General features: G+C 43.2%; 1 protein-coding gene across 1 annotated transcript in view; it reads left to right on the forward strand.

Moving 5' to 3' along the window:
- The window catches only part of SMIM14 (small integral membrane protein 14), a 67,315-nt gene that overhangs the window by 13,431 nt on the left and 28,431 nt on the right, over positions 1-25,453 (forward strand). Inside the window, exon 2 of the mRNA XM_074950113.1 lies at positions 9,416-9,526. Coding sequence (XP_074806214.1) covers positions 9,416-9,526 — 111 coding nt within the window. The remainder of the gene's footprint in view (positions 1-9,415; positions 9,527-25,453) is intronic.

Genomic DNA, 25,453 nt, shown 5'->3' on the forward strand with positions numbered 1-25,453 from the left:
TGTGTGGAGCCCAAGCCTGCCTGTAGCTTGTACCAAAGCACTTAGGTTCTAGGATGAAATGGCACAGCATGGAAGTGCATCTAACGTAATGCGATAGTGCTACCAGCATGGGTCCCATGTTCACTCACTGCAGTTGTGCCATCTAGGTGTGCTGTGTTAGAAACAGTAATGAAACATGCAGACAGCTCTTGTAGCTTTGACCTTAAGAGACTGGCAGTAGCTGCTTGGGGAGTGGGGACAGGAATACTGGAGGAAGTAATGAGTAGTTTGGAGGGTGGAGAAACTAACCAAAAGCCAGAAAGTAGGGAAACCCACCTGGGTATTGGATCCTGTAGTCACTACTAAGGCCTTGTCTACACTGCCACTTTAAAGTGCTGAAACTTGCAGCACTCAGGGGAGTGAAAAAACAGCCCCCCCCCGAGTGCTTCAAGTTTCAGAGCGGTAAAGTGGCAGTGTAGACAGTGTACCAGCGCTGGGAGTCGGGCTCCCACCTCTGGGAGCTATGCCCCTCGTGGAGATAGGTTTTTTTAGTCACTGGTGCCGCGACTACACAGCCACGTTAAAGCGCTGCCACGGCAGCACTTCAGTGTTGCTAGTGGAGACATACCCTTAGGCATTAAATTCCATGGGCGTTCCTGTGTAAATGCTGACTGCGGAATTTGGCCCTACGTTTGTTCTCTAAGCCAGTCAGAACAGAATAGGTCAATAACTTTACAGTGAACAGCTCCCTGTACTGCTTTAACATCCGTCAGGCAAAATGATTAAATCTCTTTTAGTCATTTTGTATAATAGAAATAAATTCAGTGTCCCTAGAACTCTGTCACAGTCTCCTACTTTAGAAATAATTGTTGAAGTGAAGCTGAAACATTTATCTAGCAGCAGGAGGATATTATCCTTGCACAATGTTCTAGTCAATTGACATCTTTCATTAATTAGCTTTTATATCAAGAGATATTTCTTACAGAAGAATTCATCTTTTTAACAGAAGGGTGACCAGCTGCTGATAGTTGGATTTTGCCAATAACTCTATATCAAATAATATAAAATGGGCTTTAAAACATTTTGATTTCTTTCTGAACCATGACTGGATCTGGCTAATTTGCTCCTTTTCAACTACTTTGACCACAAGAAATAAGCCACTTACATGTGAATAAGTAAATAAATTTAAAATATAAAAGTTGTTCTTTTTTAGTTTCCTCTTGAATTCAGTGCTAATGAAAGATGCCGAACTGTTAGCCTTGGGGACTAAAATATTCTCTCTCTCTCTCTCCACAGAATGGGGACTGCCAATAAGAATACCAATTAGTGATAACTGGAACAATGGTTTTGATATACAGACACTTGTCCTCTAGGGACTGAACTAAGACCTGGTCTATGTACAAACTTGTACCAGTTTAGTTATACTGATAAAAACTCCTGTGGGGACACTCTTTTTTCAGTTTGAGTGGCTTATTTAAGTTTATTTTAAATCTGTTCCTACCAATTCACTCTAAACTGAAATAAGCCCTGCTTAAACCAAAATAGGTGTCCACAGAGTCTTTTGGCACTGCTCTTAAATAACAGATGCAACTTGGCAGGTAGACAAGCCTTAAGACTTCCCCTCATCTTGTATAAGATGCCAGACAGCCAACAAATGGAAGTGCTTTCAATTGCTACAATCTTGGGACCACATCTTGCCCCCTCTGAAATCAATGTGAATTTTGCAGATACTGGAATGGGAGGAAGATTGTGACCCTCAGCAGGACATGAGCTGATCCACCATAGAGGTGGAAGACTCCATAGCTCATTAATTTCTGAGGCAATCTTGTACAACCCCTTATTTTAAAGTCTATTTTGTAATCCTGTATTGTGTTTCACAATCTTTGTGTCTTCTTTATTTTTCCTCTCCTTCTGCTCGGGACTCTCTTCCCTCTCCTTCTGACCTTGTCCACAGTGTAGACTTTCTGAAATTCTTCCATCATTGCTTTACCTCCCTTGCAGCTCCATTGCATTGGTGCAGTGCTGCTGTAGACTTGTTTCTCTCCATGTGCTGCTCAGAGCCGATGTAGAATTAGATGACACGGTGGTAAAAATCCTAGTGGCCTAACACAATTCACCATTGCTAGAATAACTGGAGATGGATCAGTGCTAGAGGAACCATGGGAGAGCATCAGAAAATCCTCAGTGTAGCTACAGATTCTGTGCTCAGAACTTCCTTCTCCACTCAGTATTCCCCCTCCTCAACCTGCCCTGTCTCTGGATCCCCTTCCTTAGCCAATGCATATCCCTGAGATACCTCCAGCACTCCTTCATTGGCTGTATCAGCTCTTTTTTTGTTTTTATTTCTGTTCTTATTCTTGTTTCTTCTTCTTAAATTGTTATCTAAAGTGAATTTGGTGCTTGTGAGAGGTGCCAGATGGACAATCCTGGAAAATGAAGTCCTAATTTACTTACAGATAAAGGGCTTCACAGACAGCAACAGTGCAAGCTTCCTCTTCAGTGACCCCAGCCTAGCATGCCTCAAGCCTGACATAGTTCAGAGTAGTTCACTCCCCAGGCCTATTGTATCCTTGGCCTCTTTGATCCGTGTTTACAGGGTGTGTGTTTAAGTAGACTTTCCATAAAAAAATGAACGTCTCAGTTTAATTTGCATTGAAAAGTTCAACTGGGATCTGCTTAATTATCCTGAGTAAAGTTTCAGTGCAAAAATAAACTCACCAACTCATCAAACTGCAGAAGGAGCTCCAGGGGGACATGTGTAGCTGCTTTCAAGTACAGAAACAGCTTTTTCTCCTTGGAATAATGAAGAAAGGAGCCGGGGGGGGGGGGGGTATTATTTTAAACTTGTAAAAGTGTTGCTGTGGCTGAGAATACCCACTGGGTCCTGTAGAAGTCACATAAACCCTTTCTGGGTTGTTGTTTTTTCAGTAGACAACAAAGTGAAGTGGCTAATCCGAATCTGGGAGGAGCAGCAGGAGAAAGCCATAGCAGGAGCCACATTTGATCCATGGCAGCACTCATGATGGCAAGATCCACTTTCACATTTGAGAACAGTGCTGCTGCTCTTCCTTTGTAGCCCAGTCAGCCAGTTTTCCTTTTGCCCTAAAAACTCAGCCGGGAGATCCTTAATGTCACCGGTTGAATTTCTAAATAAAGTCTGAAACTGCACAGGTAATAGGCCATAGGAGGAATGGCCATGAATAGTGCTCTGGAAATCTGTGGCTCTTTGTAGGGCACTAAGTCCTGGTTCATTGAAGGTCATTGGGAGTTCTATCACTTGCTTCAGTGGAAGCAAGATCAAGCTGTAAGTGGGGAGAGATGCTGAGAGAGAAAATTGCTTTCCAATAGAAAGAGGGTTAAAAAATACCATGGGAAAAAATGCACAGTGCTGCAATGTCTGAGCTTCATATAGTGCAGAGGAATATTTGCTTAAACAGTTTGCCCTAGAATATAAAGGGGAACAAATCATGGAAACATTTAAATTGGTTTTAGGTTCAAAGCTTCTTTTTACAAAACCTAAATTTGGACCAAATTTAATCCAAGAATGTCCCTTTGTAAAGGACTTCGGCCCTTATAAAGACTTCAGGGCTGGTCTAGCCTGTTCTGGTGCTCGAACCATCTCCACCAGCTCCTGAATAAGGAGGGCCATGCCTTCTCCCCTTGGTTCCTGTGAGAAGGCATGACTCTGCCCCTACATTCTGGATCGGTGGTGGGCAACCTGCGGCCCGTGGCCACTGGGAGTTGTGGGGGGCCGTGCCCGCGGATGGTCAACATCAGCAAAATGTCTTGCGGCCCGCAATCAGATTACCCTGATGGGTCGCATGTGGGTTGCAGGTTGCCCACCACTATTCTGGATCATATTTCTAAAATGTATTGGGGATTATGATGTCTCTCGTGATATAGTATTGAATCCCTCTACTGCCTTAGGGATGTGTATTCTCTAGCTCCATTCAGGTATGCTGCCTCCCCCCTCAGCACATTGTCTATTTATCTTTTCTTTCTTTGGGTGAAGGGTCAGATTACTTGAAATACGGGAGATTTAGGACTTGTAAGATGCTGGGAAGGGAATCAGAGTAACAGCCGTGTTAGTCTGTATTCGCAAAAAGAAAAGGAGTACTTGTGGCACCTTAGAGACTAACCAATTTATTTGAGCATAAGCTTTCGTGAGCTACAGCATCCGATGAAGTGAGCTGTAGCTCACGAAAGCTTATGCTCAAATAAATTGGTTAGTCTCTAAGGTGCCACAAGTACTCCTTTTCTTTTTGGGAAGGGAATGTTTGCAGGAAGGGTTGTGTGCCTAAAGGAAAGATCTAGACGTGAAGACACATTGAGTGCAGGTGGGGAGGGGCGGGGGAAGACGTGCTCTGTTTATGGGGAGAAGGATTTTCTGGGCAACCATGGAGGAGTGGGGAACTTGGCTGATGCACTAGACTGGATTCCGAGCTGAACCCAGGACAGAAGTAAATTCTCTGAATGTAGTGATGCTTCGGACTTGTAATGGCTTGTAATTTTTAGCTCGTTAGCAGTTTTCAACAGTGCCAAAACAGCTATAACAAATGGTTTCCTTTGTCTTTAAATAACTTCATTTGTACAATGGTTTTTATTGAAGCTGATTTCAAAAGCAAAATTAATTAAATGATTTGTTATAGCATTTTGACAGGTGCTTTTAGATATTGCTGCTATCTGAAACAAAAGAGCAAAGAGAGGATTAGGAGGGCAGTCTTCAATCTTCTTATAAAATTCCACAGTAGCATCTGTGTATAAAGACAAGACTCAGTGATCTATGGTTAACACTAATGACAACAAATTTGGATAAACCGAAAAGGTTTAAAGCACTATGGAAAAACTCCAGCATTCCTCCGCTGAGTATAGTGGTATGAGGGTCCATGGGCCTGGAGCCCAGGGTTGCAGGGTCCTGGGCAACTAAAATCTATGTCACCACTAAGGAGCTAGATTCAGTAGCACCCAACAATTACTAGAGGGGTAGATATCACAGGAAGTATTGCCTGAAGAGGCCAGAGCTACAGAATTCTGCAGCCACCTGATGCACATCAACTATTTAAACCAGGAAGTTACCCCAGAGAGCCATCTGAGCAACAACAGCTGTAGCTCACGAAAGCTTATGCTCAAATAAATTTGTTAGTCTCTAAGGTGCCACAAGTACGCCTTTTCTTTTTGCGAACACAGACTCTGGCTTACTACTGCTATAGACATCGTCACTTGCCCTGTCTTGCGCTTTACTCCTGCCTTTGAGCACGACCCAGCGTGACCTAGGTACCCATCTCCTGACTCAGCTTGGTAACTAATCTCGGCTCCTGCTCTTCAGCCCCTGCCCAATGGACATTACAGGTCCAGCTGCCTAAACCCCAGCCATTACCAGTGCACTGTGTCTAGAGCTACATCCATCCAAAGAGCTTCTAGCAGGAAAGGAGCAGTAAAATTGCAACACACATTGACAGCCAACAGAACAGTTCCCTGTGGTGAAAATATTAAACCAGTGTTATACACTGGCCTAGAGGATGCCAGATCATATCTCCCTGTAGTGGCAGGCCCTAGGAAAGAGAAGAGCCTGCTACCTACTCAAAGTTAGTGGAGTTATTTCTGTAGCTCAGGGGGGTCGAGGTTTGTGTTTTGGGTGCTGGAGGTGCAGGGTTTGATCCGCTCTAATATCTGTACTGTCTCTACAGGTACATATGCAACCACTGTGTATTGTAGCTGCAATGGGTGTTTCTTTGAAAACCTGAATTTTAAAAGGTGTTTTTTAAATTGCATTTTCTTTCCAAGTAAATACGTAGAGCCCTGCAAATCCACAGATATCCGAGGATATAAAGTGGATATCCGCAAACCATTTTTGTGGATTGCGGCTCGGTTGCAGATAGAAATTTTGCTCTATAAATATTCACATACTGACTTTTTACCATTAGTACTAATCCCTGGACTTCTGGAGCCACACCTGAGAGCTTCTAGCATATGGAGAATGTACAGAGCTTCCTGCTTGCTTTGGCACAGGAAGGAGTTCACTCTTGGAACAAGAAAGATGATTTTTTGTGAAATGGAAACAGTATATTTTGTCTCCCACTGCTCGCCAGCTGCAAACTGTTTACTCAGGAGAGGTGTTGCTGAGCTGGCAAAGAATATATAGTCATTGCTGAAGCTGGGAAGTAATTTAAGGAAGAGAAGACTCCATAGGTAGAGAGAAGCAATCAAGTTGTGTTCACACAGATTGTTTTATTGATAGTGAGATATATAGAGTATAATACACACCTGTTATTGGGTGAGATAATGAAAGGGAAAACATCAGTTCACAACAATTAATGTCATAGCTGAGAATGCTAATTGTTAAATCATAAAAAATATGCTCCAATATATTATTTCTTCCTATAATTTCAAATAGTTGCTCAAGTCTGGAGATAATGGTGGTTTTTCACCTCTGGCTAAAATAATTGAAGATCCACCTCCATTTTGCCCTGAGGACTATAATCTCAGCTCTGTGATGGCAATACATTTCAATTTCAGTGGTGATTATTTTATGAATGTTTCTAATGTCCTTCCTAAACTGCAAAACTGTCATGTTAAAGGATTGTGTTACATGGTATGTAACACAGTTTGATCCCATCTACACATGCAGTGGTGTATATCAAATGTTATAAGATGGCTGAGAGATAGTATGTTACAACAAGACCCTGCTATGAAATAACATTTGCTGTATAGAAAGACCCTTAAACTATGTAATCACGTTGTTCTGTTAAATGTTCTATACACTGCTAGGCCCTCTCTATCCTAGGGTTTGAAACAGAGTTATTACTTTTCTAGCAAGCAACACTTTAAATAGTTCTTATTAATCCAATCTGAACTCTGTATTTGATGTCCCTTACAGTGGGTTGCAAAAGAGAAAAGGTTGTTTTCTGTGCCCCTTTTTCTGTTAAATTACCTAAGAAAAATATATTTTCAGTCCTCTTTAAATATGCTTGTTTTTACTTTAGAAATATCAGTCAAGTGTGTGTGATTTTTCACTGATTCTGCTGGAGTACTTGTAGTAAATCTACAATTTGTATACTTTCATTAAAGTGGTGGGGGATGTGAGATCTTTAACAAACCTACCTTTTCTTCCAGTTGTTTATCTGGGGGTTGAGTTAAATAGTTGGTAACAATAAAAAGGAAAACCAAAGAATTTTAAACAGAATAAAAATAACTCTCCTGTCATTTAACTAGTTTCTGTTTGCTTGATATCTCTGATGACATAATTCTTCTAGTTTTTAAATTGTGCAAAGAGTCATCTAGGAAAAACAAAAAAGACAAATAACTGGATATCTAGTGATAGGAGGGGGAGAGGGAAGCATGCAAATGGAAAAACCTTCTTGGAGAGAAAAAAATACAAGCCTTCTTTATACACCATAAGGAAGCAAAAAGGGCACAACCCTTCTCATTCCTTAGCTTCTTTATAGATGATCTGCCGTATTTACAAAAGGCAGAGTTGCTGTGACTCATAGTGGAGAGGGCTATATGCCGGAACTGGGTGTAGGGATGGATAGGAACTGACATAAGATAAAGCCAATTCTGATTAGTGTGAGGTAAATGGAAAATACATTGTGCAATTTTGTAACAGGATTTTGATACCAAGTATAGCCTAAGAACACACATTGGAGCCAAGATATACTATTGGATTATATGCTCCCATGAGTCTAGCTGGTAGACTGCTGAGCAGATGTGCTTGATTCAGCACATCTTCTGGTAACCCTTATTACATAGCTTCCGACTTGCAGACTAACTCTACTCATATGGGACTGTAATGATGCCCTACTGCCAGAGGAAAGTTTGCAGCTGCTTTCTGCTTCTACAGCATCTAAACTTGACGATTGTTCCACTTCGGGGGCCCTGCATGGCCAGCACAAAACCAAGCTAAATCTAGCCCATGATAGTACAAAGTCAGCAATGATGTTTTGACCACAAGTATTATGCAAAACTGATCTGAAGATTCTTACGTTGCTTTAGTAGAGAGAGAAAGCAATTCTGATTTGAGTGCAGGAATGGAAACTATGGGCAATCTGTTACCCTTTTTTGCCATTAATTAAACCACAAAGAAGACTATTGATAAATGATAAAAATACACTTGTAGAACCACTGGAGTGTACGGTGGATAATTGGTTTTAACAGGTGAATAAACTAGAATGGATTCCCCACTGTTTCCTATTATAATTTCTTTGAACTCTGAATCAGTATCACTAGCTGAATGACCTTCTTTGATCTAAAATTAGTATGTGAGGCTCCTTTCTTAAAATAGCTCCAACTACATCCTTCTCCACTCTCCCTCTGCCTGTTTCCATTAGATGGCAAGGGTCATTGTGTCTCCTCATAGTAAATAAGTTACAGGGTTTTAATTTTTATTCCTTGCACATACTAGAATGTTGATCTAGGGGAGAATTTTGTAAGTGACTAATAAAGGGCTTAGGAGTACAAGTCCCACTGATTTTCAAGGGGAATTGTACTCCTAAATCTCTTAGGAGATTTTTAAAATCTCCCCTCTAGTGAATTCTTTCGGTGGTATGACCGTACTGAAATTTTTCACTTTCTAACTTGAACCATATTGTTCTCAAACCTATTTTGGAATCCCTATGCATGGCATGACCCCTTCTGGAGCACCTACATATGGCATGAGCTTTTTGGGATGCAGTGTCTTGCTTGACAATCTTCTGAAACAAATCCTTGGTTATGATTGACTTCTGACACTACTGAATTTAACAGAGAGCTTCTTTAATATACTTACCTACTACAGCAGTATAAGATTTTCAGATACCATGGTGATGGGATAAGAACGTGGATGGAGATTAAAAGTATTCTGTTCTTGCTTTTCAGTTCAAATGTGGAAATAGACTTTTTTGTCTTAATCATCTACATAATTCTTTGTTGCACCATATTTCTGCCCCAGTCTCCTCCAGTAGGAGTTGTGGGAACTCAGCACATTTCAAATTTAGAGCATTTATTCTTGCAGGGAACTCCCACTGATGTGGAATGAGTATGGAACATTTAATAAATAGAAATTTTGCAGTTAACCAACTCACTGTGCAGCTCAGAGAGCAATTTTACCTTTGTAGTTTTGTCTGTGAAGGGATCTTTCATAATGGCCTGAGGGAAATCCAGATTGCACACAAAACTTAGTAAAAATTATTTGGACCTCTGAGTAAGGGTTTACCAGACACCACTTTAAAAAACAACAGCAACAACAACCCAATACCTCGTACTCTACTTTTTGATTTGTTAAGTAATCAAACATGCCAGTTTTCTCTGTTCATCCTGCCAAAAGGAATAAATGGATTACTGTGGTTTGTTTTGTTTTTCCCCCTTGGACTAAATGAAGTGAAATTTGATGCATTAGTCTCTGTAAAATAAGGTCAATTGAAAACGAGTTGATTGTCCTTTTTATTATTGTTCTTTCTAGGTGTTCAGAGCCAACTTTAGGTTTCTACGGATAGTCATGGCAGAAGGTGGATTTGATCCCTGTGAATGCATTTGCTCGCATGAACATGCAATGAGAAGGCTGATCAATCTGGTGAGGCTAACATGAGGACTGCAGCAATTTTATAATCACAGTTAAATAGGCTTCTGCCGCCTCCACATGTTCTTTTAGAATGACATCTTCTGGATTTTTAGCATGGTTTTAATTTAAATATTTACAAATCGCAGGTGCAGATGATACCTTTCTGTTTAAGATATTTACCAGGGTTGCAGCTCAACAGCATATACTATATCTGCATAGCTACCTTCTGTACCCATTGACTTGTGTCAGTCAGTATAAAACCTCAGGCCCCAATTCTGCAAACACTTGGACTTCATAGGATGACACACATGTAACTGTCTCACATGCACAACATTTGCATGATTAAGGTCTAAATTTGGAAGCGCAAGACTGTAAAAATAAAAAAATGAAATTGTTGAGAGGCAGAACCTGGAAATGGTGTGTGTTTTTCCCAGCTCTGCCGCTGACTCACTGAGTAACCTTGAGCAACTTGTTTTACCTGTCGGTGACTTAATTTCTGATCTGTAAAATGGGAATAATTATTTTTTCACCCATATTTGTAATGTACTTGAAGATCTGTGGAAGAAAACCATTTCATAAATGTTTGTTCTAAATATTGACAGCTTTGAACTGTGTCCAGCTAGGGAAATATGGTTACAAGTTTAAATATAATTTGGCTATTTTAAATATTTTAAGATTACACTTATGCGCACACATACAATCTCTTCCTTTAGAGTAGACTACTTCCCCTTTTTCACTTTTGTAGGTTTATTTTATTTCAATTCTTGCCTTAGGGCTGGAATTAATACCCTCTTTAAGGTAGTGAGCACCCTCAACTGCTATTGAATCCAATGGGAGTAGAGAGCACTTGGCACCTTGCAGGATCAGATCCTTTTTCCAGTGCTGTACCAGCAATATTTTAACAAGGGCCCACAACAAATATTTTCCCCCTTAGCTTGTGACTAACTCCGTGTCCCAGGGGTATGTGTGGCTAGGAATGAGGAATCTATTAATTTGTTTTCCCATTTAAAAAAAACCACTTTCTCCTACCCACAACCAAGAAAGGAGACAATAGCTTATATTAAACTGCATTTTGAAAGGAGTATTCATACCTTAGACTTTGTTCCTGAAAGTATACTGAGTCTATTAGTTGGTGGTGTTGCTCAGGGATCGACTTCCGAAGAAGGAGTAGAGATTGGGATGAAGACTTTGTAAGGAGGAAGGGGTAACCTCACATGGTAAAATACATGTTTGGTGCAATCTGGTCCATTTTATAAGGCAAAACATTTGCCCTTAAATATTTGTAAGGATCATGCTTGTCACATATAGCTCAGCAATATCCAGAAAGAGAGAGAGTCAGAGGCCAGGAAATCTCTTACACATGATCAGGGACAGAATTTTAGCAGGACGTTCAGTCTAGCCCAAGAATCCCATCCAGCGTATCGCTACAATAAGAGCCTTTTTTATGAGTTACCAGGGCTGTCCTTAGGCATATGCAGCATACGCGGCTGTGAAAATTTAGGGCATCCCTGGGTTTTAGGGTATGTCTTCACTATGTCGTTCACTAGCACTAGCACGCTGTCACGGCAGCGTTTTAACGTGGCTGTGTAGTTCCAGCGCTGTAAAAAAACCGCGTCCGCGAGGGGAGTAGCTACTGTAGCTGGTGCACTGTCTACACTGCCATTTTACAGTGCTGAAACTTGCAGCACGCTGGGGGGTGTTTTTTCACACCCTTGAGCAAGAAAGTTGCAGCACTATTAAAGTGCCAGGGTAGACAACGCCTTAGTGTCCACCCTCCCGCCTCTTCCTATCCCTGTTCTGACCCTTCCTGCAGGCTCCCACCACAGCTGGCTGCTGGAGCCTGGTGAATCTTCCTCCAGAGGGAATCTAGTACTTAAGAGTGAAAAAGCCTTCCAGCCTGCCAGACCTATTAGCACAACACTGAAACTGTTAAAGAGCCATTCAAGGGGTAATGAAGCCATTTAACAGGCATTTGCCAACCCCCAAGAATATACTGTCAGTTTCTGAATTTACTGACAAAGGGCTAGTCTACACTGGCAATGCTAAAGCGCTCTCCCAGCACTCTAAAAAAACCACCTCCACAACGGGCGTAGCTACCAGCTCTGGTGCTCTGTCTACACTGGCGCTTTACAGCGCTGAAATTTGCTGTGCTCAGGGGGGTGTTTTTTCACAGCCCTGAGCGAGAAAGTTGCAGCGCTGTAAATTGCCAGTGTAGACAAGCCTAAAAACAGTTGTGCATTACTGTAATATTTACTCAGAACATGTTAGTCTACAGGACCTTAGTTTAAAATTTGTTTTAAAAATATTTCATTAGTGTGTTGCTGAAGATTATAAAATCACATCTCTAAAAAATCCTTGCATAGATTTTTAGATGCACAATCTAAATATTCATCTGTAGCCTTAAATGCTTGCATCTTCAGACATATAGTTTTTTAAAATAAATCCTTCAAAAGACCACGCTTATCTAAAATACACATGTGAGCCCGGGCTGCTGTCAGGTATAGGGGTACCAGTTTAATAATACTGCATGGGGCCCCATAAATCCTAAGGACGGCCCCATGAGTTACTCTTCTACGGCCCAGTCCTGCATAATTGAAATAAATGGAAATTTTGCCAAGAGCTTCAAAATGACCAGGAGCAGGCCCAAGGGACTAATTTTTCAGAGGTGCTGAGCTCTCACAGCTTCTGTGGAGTTCTGGGTGCCTAATGCCTCTGAAAATCAGGGCCTAATTTAATGCAGTTCTTAGCTCCCTCAACTAATTAAAGCCAGTGAGAGCTGAGGGTACTCAGTATTTTACAGGAGACATTCAGTATCTTGTAGGATTGGACCCTCAGTGTGAAAGCTTTTTATCGTGGAAAGATACCCAAATTCACTGAGTTATTGCCAGTTTTTCTGTGTTGTATTCACAAAATGTCTGGCTGTATGGCATTTGTCTTAATTCTTGAAAATGCGCAATATACCTTGTTAGTGTCCATAGGTGTATTTACAGAGGCATTACAAAGATTCCCAGACAAATACTTTAAACTGGAATTAAGATTGCGAGTACATGTGGCGAAGTCCCAAATCATTCAGTTATGAATGTTTCAGACACATCTGGCCATTCTGCCCTTTACTCTTAACCCAGACCATTTTAGAATCTTATTATATACATTGGTGTAGTCTGAAATAGTATCCAACATACCTGTGAGTCTTGGCAGATAGGCCTGGTGCAAACAGCACAAAATTTAAAAAGGTGGTTAAAATAGAATACACTCCTTGTTGCAAATACTTCTAAAGTTTTTAAAGATGTCACAGCACTTAAACCTGATTTAAAAAACCACTCAAGCAGCCAACAATACTGCTCACTTACCTGGTATGGCCCTGTAATTAAAAGTGGATCAGAATTACATTAATCACATTTGGGATACCTGGAGATGGTCTCTTAAGGTGGGAGGTTGCCCAGCAGATCTCTTGTGCAAGTTTCATTATAACTTCTTGCACTGTGGATTCCGTGGTAGCACCTCTCACTTCTGTTAGCCTGGAACACTTCTCAGCCAGCATTGTGGGACAGTAGCCGTGCTGACTCATGCTTCTGCTCACATCCTTCTCCCATGCATTTACAAATCTGGACCCACTCTCTTCACCACGTAAAAATCTGTGGATGTGCAGGACTCCCAGCCAGTGCTTTGGCTCTGAATACTGGATTGCCTTCAGTTTCTTTGCACTACATGGAAATTGATTTAAGAGAAACCTTTTTAAACAGCAGTAAAGGGTTGTTAGTGGAATATGGATATGTTTCCACACATCACTTCTGAGTCCAGGGAGAACTGGGGTGAGTAAGGTGTCAGTGCATACAAGTTCTACTCTTACTACCTAGGACAGTCTTTTGTGCTTAGTTATTGCTCTCTACATTCAGTTCAAAAGCGTAACTAAACTCTTTAAGATTTAGGAAGTGCAGAGTCCTATAGCAGTTCCATAATTTAGATATCAGTAGGTATTGCTGCTCCAGTTAATGTATCTGCTCGCTGTATTGCAGACTAAGGATACCTTGGAGCACAGCCACAGTAAACTTTAAGGATTAATACCTCTTACCATATTATGTCTTTCTTGTTTTAGAGCAAATATTTCCATTAATTTTGTAGGGTTGATAACATCTCCAAAATCCCATTGGCCTAAATACATTTATTAGTCAGTAGCAACTTATGAAGATCATTACTGTGTTCATCTCTTCTTTGACCACCATGAACCATGCTTTCAATAGATATTCCAACTAAGACAGAATGAATTGAATCAAGTGATGAAATGTCAAGCCAGTCAACCAAGCAGCTAATACCGGTGTTTACAATTATTGGATGTTTTAATACACACAGGGCTACAATTACATTTTCATCCCCTCTTTGCTGAATTAAAAAAAGTATCTATTTTGTTCCTGTCTGTATTTTTGCAAGATATATATATCTTGATAGCTAGATATATATATCTATCTATCTAGCTCTTATGCTGTGCTTTCCATCACTAGATCTCAGAGTGCTTTACAAAAGAGGTCTGTATCATTATCTCCATTTTTGGGAAGGTGAGGCACAGAGTGGAAAGTGACTTCCCCCCCTCAGGTGTATCTATTTACCTGGTTTTGCATGCTTGAAGAGGGAAAAGGCAGGTGGCTTTCTGCCCCTTCTCTACTGCCTCCAAATTCTGGGGGCAGCCAGGGTCTTGTTTGGCTTTCAGCCTAAGTTTTAGAGCATCCTCGGGGTGCTGTACCTTGTGCTGGCCTATATGGTCCCTATGGGGTTGTTCTGCAGGATTGATAGAGCATATTGCCCTTGTATGCTGGTGCTCCCAACATACCACCTATGTCAACTGGGCTAAGAGCAGATAATGTAGGGCCAGCTGTGTGGACTTCATGCTACTCAGGGATTACCATATCCAAGCGCTCTTTAAATCGGCTTTCCATTGGTGCAAAGGGGACAGAGCAGAGGCCAGGATCTGAAAGAGGATATATTTCTATTTATACTTCTTAGAAGGAGACCAGAGGTAGCGGGAAGCTGAAGGAAAGTTAAGGAAGCATTTTCCTTTCCCTTCCTGTGGACCTGCAGGAAGCAACAAGCCCCAGTGACGCTTAGGAAGCATGCCAGACTACCTCACAAATTTTAGGAGGCCCTATGGGGTCCCCCTGACTCTCAATGAGCATTTGGACTTGGCTACACTTGCGAGTTAGAGCACATTAAAGGAGCCACGGACGCACTAGCTCACTACCCGTCCACACTGGCAAGGCATGTAGAGCGATCTGACTCCGCAGCTACAGCACTCCTGGTACTCCACCTTGGCGAGTGGAATAACATTTTGTGTGCCCCTGCTGGAGCGCCACGGCGCCAGTGTGGACGCCCTGGTCTGTTAGCATGCTCTCCAGAAGTGTCCCACAATGCCTGTTCTAGCCACTCTGGTCATCACTTTGAACTCTACTGCCCTGCCCTTAGGTGACGAACCATCAGACCCGCCCTTTAAATTCACTGGGAATTTTGAAAATCCCCTTCCTGTTTGCTCAGCCAGGCACGGAGTGCTTTCAGCGAATCTTTCCAGGTGACCATGCCTCCACACGCCAGGCAATCCCCAGTATGGAGCAATGGCGAGGTGCTGGACCTCATCAGTGTTTGGAGGGAGGAAGCTGTCCAGTCCCAGCTGCGCTCCAGCTGTAGGAATTACAATACCTTTGGGCAGATATCAAGGGACAGCACAGGGACGCACTGCAGTGCAGGGTTAAAGTGAAGGACCTGCGGAATGCCTACCACAAAGCCCGTGAGGCAAACAGCCACTCCGGTGCTGCCCCTGCGACCTGCCGTTCCCACAAAGAGCTGGATGCAATACTTGGGGGCGACCCCACCTTCATTCCGAGTACCACCATGGACACTTCAGAGCCCAGTTCAACAAGGCGGGAGGAGGAGGAGGAGGAGGAGCAAAGCGGGAGCGAGGGTGCTGAGGTGGAGGAAGACACCCCAGAATCCCTAGATGCGTGCAGCCAGGAGCTGTTCTCAAGCCAGGAGGTAGCCAGTTGCAGCGGCCAGTGCTTGGGGAAGGACAAACACCAGAGGAGGTTCCCGGTAAGCGTCTTTTATTTTGGGAAGGAAGTTATTCGGTGCAGGCTCTTGGGGCAAGGAGGGTTAGGGCTGCATGCATGCCTAGATGCGGAATAGGCGTTGATGTGCTCTCTCATCGCGGTAATCAGCTTCAGTGATCTCTTCAAAGGTCTCATCCAGAACTTGGGCAATGTGCTTGCGCAGGTTTCTCGGGAGAGCCACTGTGGTTCTTGTCCCAGTAAAGCTAACTTGTCCGCACCACTGTGCCGTGAGGGGCGGGGGGACCACTGCTGCACACAGGCAAGCTGCATATGGGCCAGGGCAGAAGCCGCTTTGTAGTAGAAGACCCTCCCTTGCTTCCCAGGTCACCTCCAGCAGAGAGATATCTTCCAGGACGAACTCCTGTGGAAAATGTGGGGACAGTGTTCAGTATAGGGGCCCCCTGCCACTGTTGGCTCTCCCCAAAGCACAGAAACCCAGAGGACAGTACAGCCGTGAAACAATCAGTCATGCTTGACCCTGTGCTTACTTACCATTTTGGGGCTCCCGTGGGTTATGTGCACTTGCTTGGGACAGATAAATTATGCTATTGTGTAGACTGTGCTTGCCCTTAAGTACGGGGGAATCATTGCTCTGTGTGGTGTGAACAATGCTGCCTCTGTTAAGTGTTGCATTTTGCCTTTACAGATGCAACCTTGAGATCTCAGCCGTCCATGTTATCACCAGCCGAAAGACTCCAAAGAATCAGAAAGAGGCCACGTAGAAGCAAGGAAGACATGTTGCATGAAGTAATGCAGCATTCAAGTAATGAAAATTGAAAAGTCAGGAGTGGCGGGACACTGAAAGGAGGATCCACCAGCAGAATGAGGCGCGCCGGCACAAAAGTGCGGTGCTCCGGCAGCAAAGCATGGATCGGCTGATAAACATAATGGAGCACTAAGCAGACTCAATCCAGGCGTTCGTAGCCATGCAGGTGGAGCACTACCGCACCTGCAGTCCTTGTCCCAAAACTCTTTCCCTTGTGACCCCATGTCACCTCCAACCCACTTTTCTGAACATCCAGGTTCTTACCGCCCCCAGCTTCTCCAACACCTGTAGCTTCACCACCCAGCCCTGAAAACTACGACCCTTACCCACTGCACTCAACCCCCATCACCATGCAGTATAGCCATCCTGAAGTGCAGCACTCATTGCACAGCACTCCAGACAGGAAGGCTGAATATGATAACAGGACATACGCAAATCTTTGATTGTACCATTCCCCACCCCACCCCCTTGCCCTTTGTTTCCCAAGCAGTTGTGTTTCTTTTCAATAAATGAATTTTCTTTTCAATAAATGGATTTTTTGGCTTTGAAAACATTCTTTATAATTGCATAAAGTAAAATACCTTAGCCCAGGAAAGAAACAGGCACTGCAAGTCAGCATAGGAAACACAGATTCCTACTAACCACTGAAAGGCACCAGACATTACTGGTGGCTTTCAGCCTCAAATTGCTCCCTCAAGGCATCCCTAATCCTTGCAACCCCGTGCTGGGTCCCTCTAATAGCCCTGCTCTCTGGCTGTTCAAATTCAGCCTCCAGGTGTTGAACCTCCGAGTTCCATGCCTGAGTGAATCATTCACCCTTCCCTTCACAAATGTTATGGAGGGTACAGCACGCGGATATAACCGCAGGGATGCTGTCATCAGCCAGGTCCAGCTTCCCATACAGAGAGCGCCAGCAGCCCTTTAAACAGCCAAAAGCACACTCCACAGTCATTCTGCACCGGCTCAGCCTGTTGTTGAACCGCTCCTTGCTGCTGTCAAGGCTCCCTGTGTAGGGTTTCATGAGCAACGGCATTAAAGGGTAAGTGGGGTCTCCAAAGATCACAGTGGGCATTTCGACTTCCCCTACGGTGATCTTCTGGTCTGGGAAAAAAGTCTGAACAGGCCAGTGTTCCGAAAGATGCGTGCGTCATGCACCTTTCCGGGCCAGCCTGCGTTAATGTCAATGAAATACCCACGGTAATCCACAAGCGCCTGGAGAACCATAGAGAAATACCCCTTCCGATTAACGGACTTGGAGGGTAGGTGGGCTGGTGCCAGAATTGGAATATGCGTCCCATCTATCACCCCTCTGCAGTTAGGAAAACCCATTTGCGCAAAGCCATCCACAGTGTCATGCACATTACCCAGAGTCACGGTTCTTCTGAGCAGGATGCGATTAATGGGTCTGCAAACTTGCATCAACACGATTCCAACGGTCGACTTTCCCACCCCAAACTGGTTAGCGACCGATCGGTAGCTTCCAGACTGCAATAGCCACCCGCTTCTCCACCATCAGGGCAGCTCTCAGTCTCGTGTCCTTGCGCCGCAGGGTGGGGGCGAGCTCCTCACACAGTCCCATGAAAGTGGCTTTTCTCATCCAAAAGTTCTGCAGCCACTGCTCATCATCCCAGACTTGCATGACGATGTGATCCCACTACTCAGTGCTTGTTTGCCAAGCCCAAAACTGGCGTTCCATGGTGGTCAGCATGTCCGTGAATGCCACAAGCAAATTCGTGTCATATGCGTTACTCGAGTCAATATCATTGTTGGAGCCCTCACTGTCACTTTGGATCATAAGGAATAACTCGACTGCCAACGTGACGTGCTGGCGAGTCTTGTCAGCATACTCCTCAGCAGTTTGGTCTCCATTCCCACAGACCGAAAGGGAAGACAGAGCGCGCAGCACAAAAGATGTTGAAAGATGGCGCCAAATGTGGACAGAAGCACAGGGATTGCTGGGATGCGATCTGGTGCATCACGGGTCTTTGGGACAGGACCCAGAATGCTCTGCACCCCCCACCCCCTTCCCACAAGCCACAGCGCCAGAATGGGAAGAGGTGCTCTGTGGGATAGCTGCCCATAATGCACCGCTCCCAATGCTGCTGCAAGTACCGCAAGTGTCGCCACGCCAGTGCGCTTGCAGCTGTCAGTGTGGCCAGACTGCAGCGCTTTCCCTACTGTGCTCTCTGAAGGCGGGTTTAACTCACAGCGCTCTACATCTGCAAGTGTAGCCATGCCCTTTGACTCATTAGGGACCTACATCCTTCTCTAAGCCTTAGGTGGCTCAGAAGGACCATTCTCCCCAAGTGCTAATGAGCAATCTCAGGGCTTAGCTACACTTGCAAGTTAGAGTGCATTAAAGCAGCCCCAGGCGCCCTAACTCACTACCCGTCCACACTGGCAAGGCACTTAGAGCGCCTGGACTCTGCAGCTGGAGTGCTCCTGGTAATCCACATCCACAAGAAGCATAACGCTTGCTGTGCCTCGGCTGAAACGCCCAGACATCAGTGTGAATGAGGTGTTGCATTACTGTGCTGCGATCGGCCTCCGGAAATGTCCCATAATCCCCTTAAGTCAAGTGGCCACTCTTGTCATTGTTTTGGAATCGGCTGTAGGAGTGCGGATATGCCCTTTCAAAGCTCAGTTTCTGACAGCTGGCATGCTTATCTGCTCCAGGACAAAGCAACCATTAGTGTGGAATGTTGCTTGCTGTGAGTGTGAGAAAGAGAGAGAGAGAGGTGGGGGGAGGGATGTGTGCTGCTGTCTGTACTTACAAGACAGCATGCTGACATGCTCTCAGCCCCCCAAAAACCCACTCTCTCTCCCCCCACATCCACACAACACATTCCCTGTCACACTCCACCCCATCCCCCCATTTGAAAAGCACGTTGCAGCCACTTGCATGCTGGGATAGCTTCCACAATGCACTGCTCTCTGTGGCATTGTAAGAGCTGCTAATGTGGCCACGCCAGTGTGCTTGAATCTGACAGTGTGGACACACTGCAGCATTCTCCCTACTGCACTCTCCGAGGCCTAGTTTAACTCACAGCGCTCTACATCTGCAAGTGTAGCCTTGCCCTCAGCTTCTGTCTACACTTCAAGTGCTGCAGTGAAGACACTTGCTACAGTGACACAAGTTGTTTTTTCCGTATCTTTAGTAAATCCATCCCCTGGAGAGGCCATTGCTAGGTAGGTGGAAGAATTCTTCCATCGACCTAGCTGTGTCTCCGGTGGGAGTTAGGTTGACCTAACTGAGTCAGGCAAGGAGTGAAATTATTCACAGCCCTCAGCAATGTAGCCAGGTCAACCTAATTTTTAGTTGTAGACAAGGCCTAAAGTTCACAGAGGAGGTCATTAGCCATCTTTGACTTATGAGGTTGGAGCTCTGGTGACCCTCCTAAGGTAGTGTGAGTCACAAGGGAAAAACAGAGGGCCTGAACCCGCAAGGTGCTGGGTGCCTCCTGAGTGCTCTATGATTGCATTGACTTCCAGCCCTCTTGAGTTCAATTGGATTAAGGGTTCTGTCACCTTGCAGGAGTGAGCCCATAAAATGTATAATGAAAACAGTGGTAGCTAAGTGATACCTAAAACAAGCAGAATACATGTGAACAAATCCATTTCTAGATCAAACAGTCCAAGTGGAGGCAGATTTCTAAGCAGGTAAAAGTTAAGTATAGCTGTGTCTGTCTGAGGGAGACCACTTTTCCCATAAGAGAGTTAATCTGAAAGTTCAAGACAGCTGTCATTCTTTCCATCTCCCAGTTCTGAGCCTTGCACTATGCTGATTAACTAGTAATAATAGTAATTTCTCTGTGATCACTCATGACTACCTGGAGTTGAAATTTGCTAACATTGTTTGATCTTTTTATTAAAAGTAGTAGAAAGACTATTGATTGTACATTGAAAATTTCAGTAACTCTGTTTCCTAGGAGTAATTATAATTTGTATGCTATGTGGTAGCTGGACTGTTTTTGATAATCTGAACCTTTATGGCTGCCTCTTTTCCTTTTAATGATAAAAAGAAATCATACTGTATCTCTAGTGCCACCAAGTGACTACAAAGTCAGTTAAACTATGAGTCATTAAGGTTTTGATCCTTCAAAACCATCTGCCTGGAAATGCAGCTGTAGGTGTCAGCCCATGTGGGTCACTTTGCAGAATAGAGCCCTTCCATTATTTGGTCAAAAAATATGCATGTTGTTTGTTTGTATGTTAGATATAAGTCTGGTAGTTCCCTCTCAAGATCTGCTTTTGTTGTTTAATGTTATCTGAAGCAGTCTGATTAGTATGATCATTTCTGGACTCTGATTAGTTGTCTATTATTCCATGCTGCCAGAGGCATTATGAAACTCCCTGCTATGTTCAGCTTGAATGGTAGGAGGTGGGAAGGTCTCTTCCCCTGACTTTTGTATTGATACCTTGCTCTGCTGCATCACTCCTTTCTGTGTTCACTAACAGCGGGGTATTGGTGACATCCTAGTCTCCCAGCAAAGCAACACAACAAAGAAACAATATAGAGTATGAAATTGTGGTCAGGGGGAGGAGAAAAGGGGGGGACCAATATGACTGAGAGGAGAGAAAAAGGGAGGAGCAATTCCTGCCTGGAGTGGAGCACCCATTACACAACAACCATCTCCTCTCTGCTGAATTGTTTCTCTTCTGCATTCCCCTCCATATTATTTCTTACCCTTCAATTATAAAATGAGCATAATGTTTCTGTGATGGGTTCCCCACAGGGTGCCACTTGGAACTGGGGTACCACTGAGCCCACCTGACCCACCAGCCTGGGTTCCCTTTACACTGTACTGCTATGCAGCCTGTCAAGTCCTTCCCCAGGCTTCAGACTGCACTTTATCAGCACAGATAGGGACACACCCAGCTGTAGTTACACACACAGATGCTGAGATCAGTTCTGCATGGGAAGGCTCTGCTAAGGAATTGCCCAGTACTCAAGTGCACACCCCCTTTACAGAGTAAACCCCAAATTATACCATCTTGCGCTGCACAGAGAACTGTACAGCATAAGTTCATAAAATTCACCCTCTCCCTCAATGTGGAGAGAGAAATGCAACAGCTTTTTGCCCTGAGTATTGTTTCCAAACACTGGTTTTAGACAAAACAAAAACAATTTTATTAACTACAAAAGATAGATTTTAAGTGATAGCAAACAGATCAAAGCAGATTACTGAGCAAATAAAACAAACACTCAAACTAAGCTTAAGGTACTAAGGAAACTGGTACAAGTAGCAAATTCTCACCCTAAATGTTGTTTTAGGCAGATTGCAGAGATTCTTGAAAACCAGCTGCACTGACCTGCAGCTTAAAACTTCAGATATTTCATCCACAGGCTAGACACCCTTCCAGCCTGGGCTCAGCTCTTCTCCTCCCTTCAGTCTTTGTTTCTTAGATGTTTCCAGCAGTCATCCTGGGTGGGGATTCTCAAATGAACCTCAATTATGTCACTCCCCTGTCTTAAATAGGTTTTCCATATGGCAGGAATCCTTTGTCTTCCAGTGTGATTCCCACCTCCGGCTAGTGGAAAAGTACTAATTTTATCATGGAGTCTAGTATCAGGTGACTTGATCACATGACCCTGCAGCCATAACTCAAAGTCTCTTTGCAGCATCCACAGGAAGGCTTTCGAGGAAGGTGGGAGATTAGCATCTTCAAAGACCTATTGTTTTTCCCAATGGCCCTTTCCAGCCAGCAGTCAAACCAATTGCCTTCTGTCTAGTTGGTGTTCCCCAGGTGTAAACACATTTGTAATAGGTGCATAGACAATATTCCTGACTTCAGATACAAAAATGATACATGCATACAAATATGATAATCATATTCAGTAAATCATAACCTTTCCAATGATATTTCACATGACCCATCTTGCATAAAATTCACCTTAGTTATGCCATTATCATATTATAACAATATTTCTATAAATAATGTGGGGCGTAGTGTCACAGTTTCCCCCTCTGATCACCACCATTCCCCCTCCTCCTGCCTGGATGGTCTGATGATGGTTCTAGATTCTGAGGTATGGTTTAAAATCCAAGTATTCTGTCCCGAAAGGCACTAAACACTCCCCCTCTCTCATTGTCAATGGGAGAGGATTGGACTCCATTTTTTTCCCTCTATCCTCATACCTCCAACTATTATTCTATCATCATCTTGCCACTCACTTAAAGTGTATTTGGGAGTGTGGGGTGTTTTAGTTTCTCTTTGCCTATTTCTCTGAGGGAAGCTAATTTTATTTAAGGGACAATTTAATTCCATCAATACACCCTCCCTCTCTTTCTCATTTCTCTTGCCCAGCTTGTAGGTGTCAGTTTCTGCATCTTTAAATATGAACTTGATGGATAGTACTAGGATTCAGTTCGCAACCTGGCTTGTACTCTGTGCTGGCCTATCATACTGGCAGCAATTTATTTATCATGTTGTTTACTAAATCATTAATATCCTTTTGACAGAACAGATGTGGCTGCCCAACTAAACTAAAGCAGTGACTTCCTTATCCAGAAGCATCAGATTGCAATCAGGAGCATGCCATGCTGTTCTCATATTCTAGCATAATTGGAAAAAACATGGAGTTTATGATTGGGACAACAGAAAATTTTCACCACAATGCAGAGATTTTGCTTTTCTTGCAGAAAATGTTCACCCAATACTAGCCGTGGTTCTGTCTTAACAGGACTTGATTAGTGGGATGAATAAAGTATCACCATATCAAGTTCAAACTACTTGTCCTTGTCTCCCGGTTAGTTACCCTTGTCTCGTTTTTTTCCTTTTCATCCTCTTCCTTTTCTGCTCTCTCATCTTGGTATCTCACTGACATCCTTTTCTGGAGTTTTTTTTATCAGAACCATTTGTATGGAAATTTCTGAGCTGGTCCACAAGGGATCTGCTTGTTCACGTGTTTCCTGAATACCCACTTCTTCCATGAAGTCCTCAAAATTAACCAACTAAAACATTTATCTTAATCTCCCCCCCACCACCACCAAAATAAAAGGATCCTCCTTCATGCCATGATGCTGTACATTAGGCCTCAATGGATTATCTTGCAAGTGTAATTCCTGTCCTTTCTCTTCCTGTCTTGTTACCCCCCCATTGCATCACTGATGATACTAGTTTGTAAGATGTTTGGTGCATGGATTATATCTATTTATCTGTTTTGGGCAATTCCTAGCAAATTCTTGAGTGCCATGAGAATGAGTAAGAATATAGTTAGAGTATTTGCCAAATATTGTGCACTTAGTCATTTTTAAATTGCTTTAATAATACTTCTAAAGTTCCAAACATTTTTAAATAATCTTTGTCCCTTATAGTTCATATTTGGCATGATTCCCTGTCCTTACTGAGGCAAAACTACTGTATTTAAAGGGTTTTTTGCTGGAGTAGGGACTGCAGAACGGGGCCTAATGTTCATGAGGCTGCTGATGTCTGAGCGTAGCTTGGAAGCATAGCTTGGAAGCTGATCCAAGCAGGATTGAGCCACATTACACTGGAGTAAATAAAGAGAGGATCCAGTTTTTTAGTACAGTGAGTTCACAAAAACATTAAGGGAAGCAGCCACTGAGACCATTTTATTATTGTATTGTGGTAGCTTTGAGGCTTTTTTGTGGCTTTGAGGCAAGTTTTGAGGCTTCATTGTGCTAAGAACTGTACAAACTCCTAGCAAAACTTAATACCTCTTGTAATAGGAGTAGTGGGACACATCCAGGTTTTCAGCATGCTTCTTGGACACAGTTAAAACATGGTAAGGACCTGTCTACACTACAAGTTGAAACCATGCTTTAACTGTGTCATGGGGCAGCTGGATTTTAACACCGCTGCATTAGTAGTGTGAACTGGGACTAAGAGAGGTGCATCTGGAAAAATGTAAGGAGTTGTTTGAAACATAAATCGGAGGGTTTCTTGTCTTCTGAACTGGGTATTGGTTTTTACAAAGCCAAAAATATTCATTTGGGTCAGAGGGGAGTGGTGGGATCTTCCCATCTGATCTAGAAATACCTGCCCCTTCTTCCCGCCATACCCTTGGGTTTGGGTTCCCATTTTAAATATTTCAATAGGTGGGCAGTGACCTTTTGTAATTCAACAACTGGGTAAGGAGTCATTTTTACATCTTTGGTATCTTCACACTCCAAAATCTGCTTTAAATAAAGCAAACTCCAAAACTGACACAGGAACTCTTCTTGTATGTTTGGATGGTGTTTTAGCTCATTTTGCCCTGGAAGGGGACATTTTAAAAAATGTACTTGGAAGGAGATAAAAAGGACATTACTGGGTTTAAAAAATATTTTTTAGCTGTATTACCAGTAAGGCTTTAGATTATTGAAACTGAAAATTTTGACACTCTGACTTCTTCTTCACCCTTTCTGTTGTTTCCATTTCGCTTTTAACTCAATTTGGACAATAAAACATACTCTAGTCACTTTCACTTCTGGGTCTTATGTACTAGTACAATGCTGCAACATTGGGGTGGCAGACATTACACAGGGAACCTCTAAATCCAAACACAAAACAGTGACATGAAAGAAAATAATAAAAGCACTTCTATTAATATTTGGTTTTGTAAGTTCTCCCTCTCCCAGCTCCTTCCTTTTTAAACAAAGCCTAATTGCTTAAACCCTAAGCTATCTGACAGTGTCCTCTTTAGGGCTTGATCCAAAGCCCACTGAAATCAATAGAAAGACTCCCATGGACTTCAGTGGGCTGTGGATCAGGCCCTATGATTAAGATGCTAATCCTGAACTGAATTTATGTTTTTGAGAACATGGAAGTCTCTCCACTGGAAAACAAATAAAAACAACGCTTAACTAATATTTTCATACCTTTGAGCATAAAATGTTATCCAATTTTAGAATTAACATCTGACTGTCCTCAAATCAAAACCACACCTCTCCCAGCACCATATCATTGAGATTGTCTTTCAGTTGAACTGCAGCCACTAAAACTGAGCTACTTTATCCTTCTTTTCTAACTGAAGAATGGAATTCATTGGTGAAATCTGTATTTTAAAATAGAAAAATTAGTTCCACTTTTAAATATTGTTATCCCACAAACCTTCACCCACAACTCCCCACCCCT

This window comes from Natator depressus, chromosome 4 (genome assembly GCF_965152275.1).
Source record: "Natator depressus isolate rNatDep1 chromosome 4, rNatDep2.hap1, whole genome shotgun sequence".
NCBI lineage: Eukaryota > Metazoa > Chordata > Testudines > Cheloniidae > Natator > Natator depressus.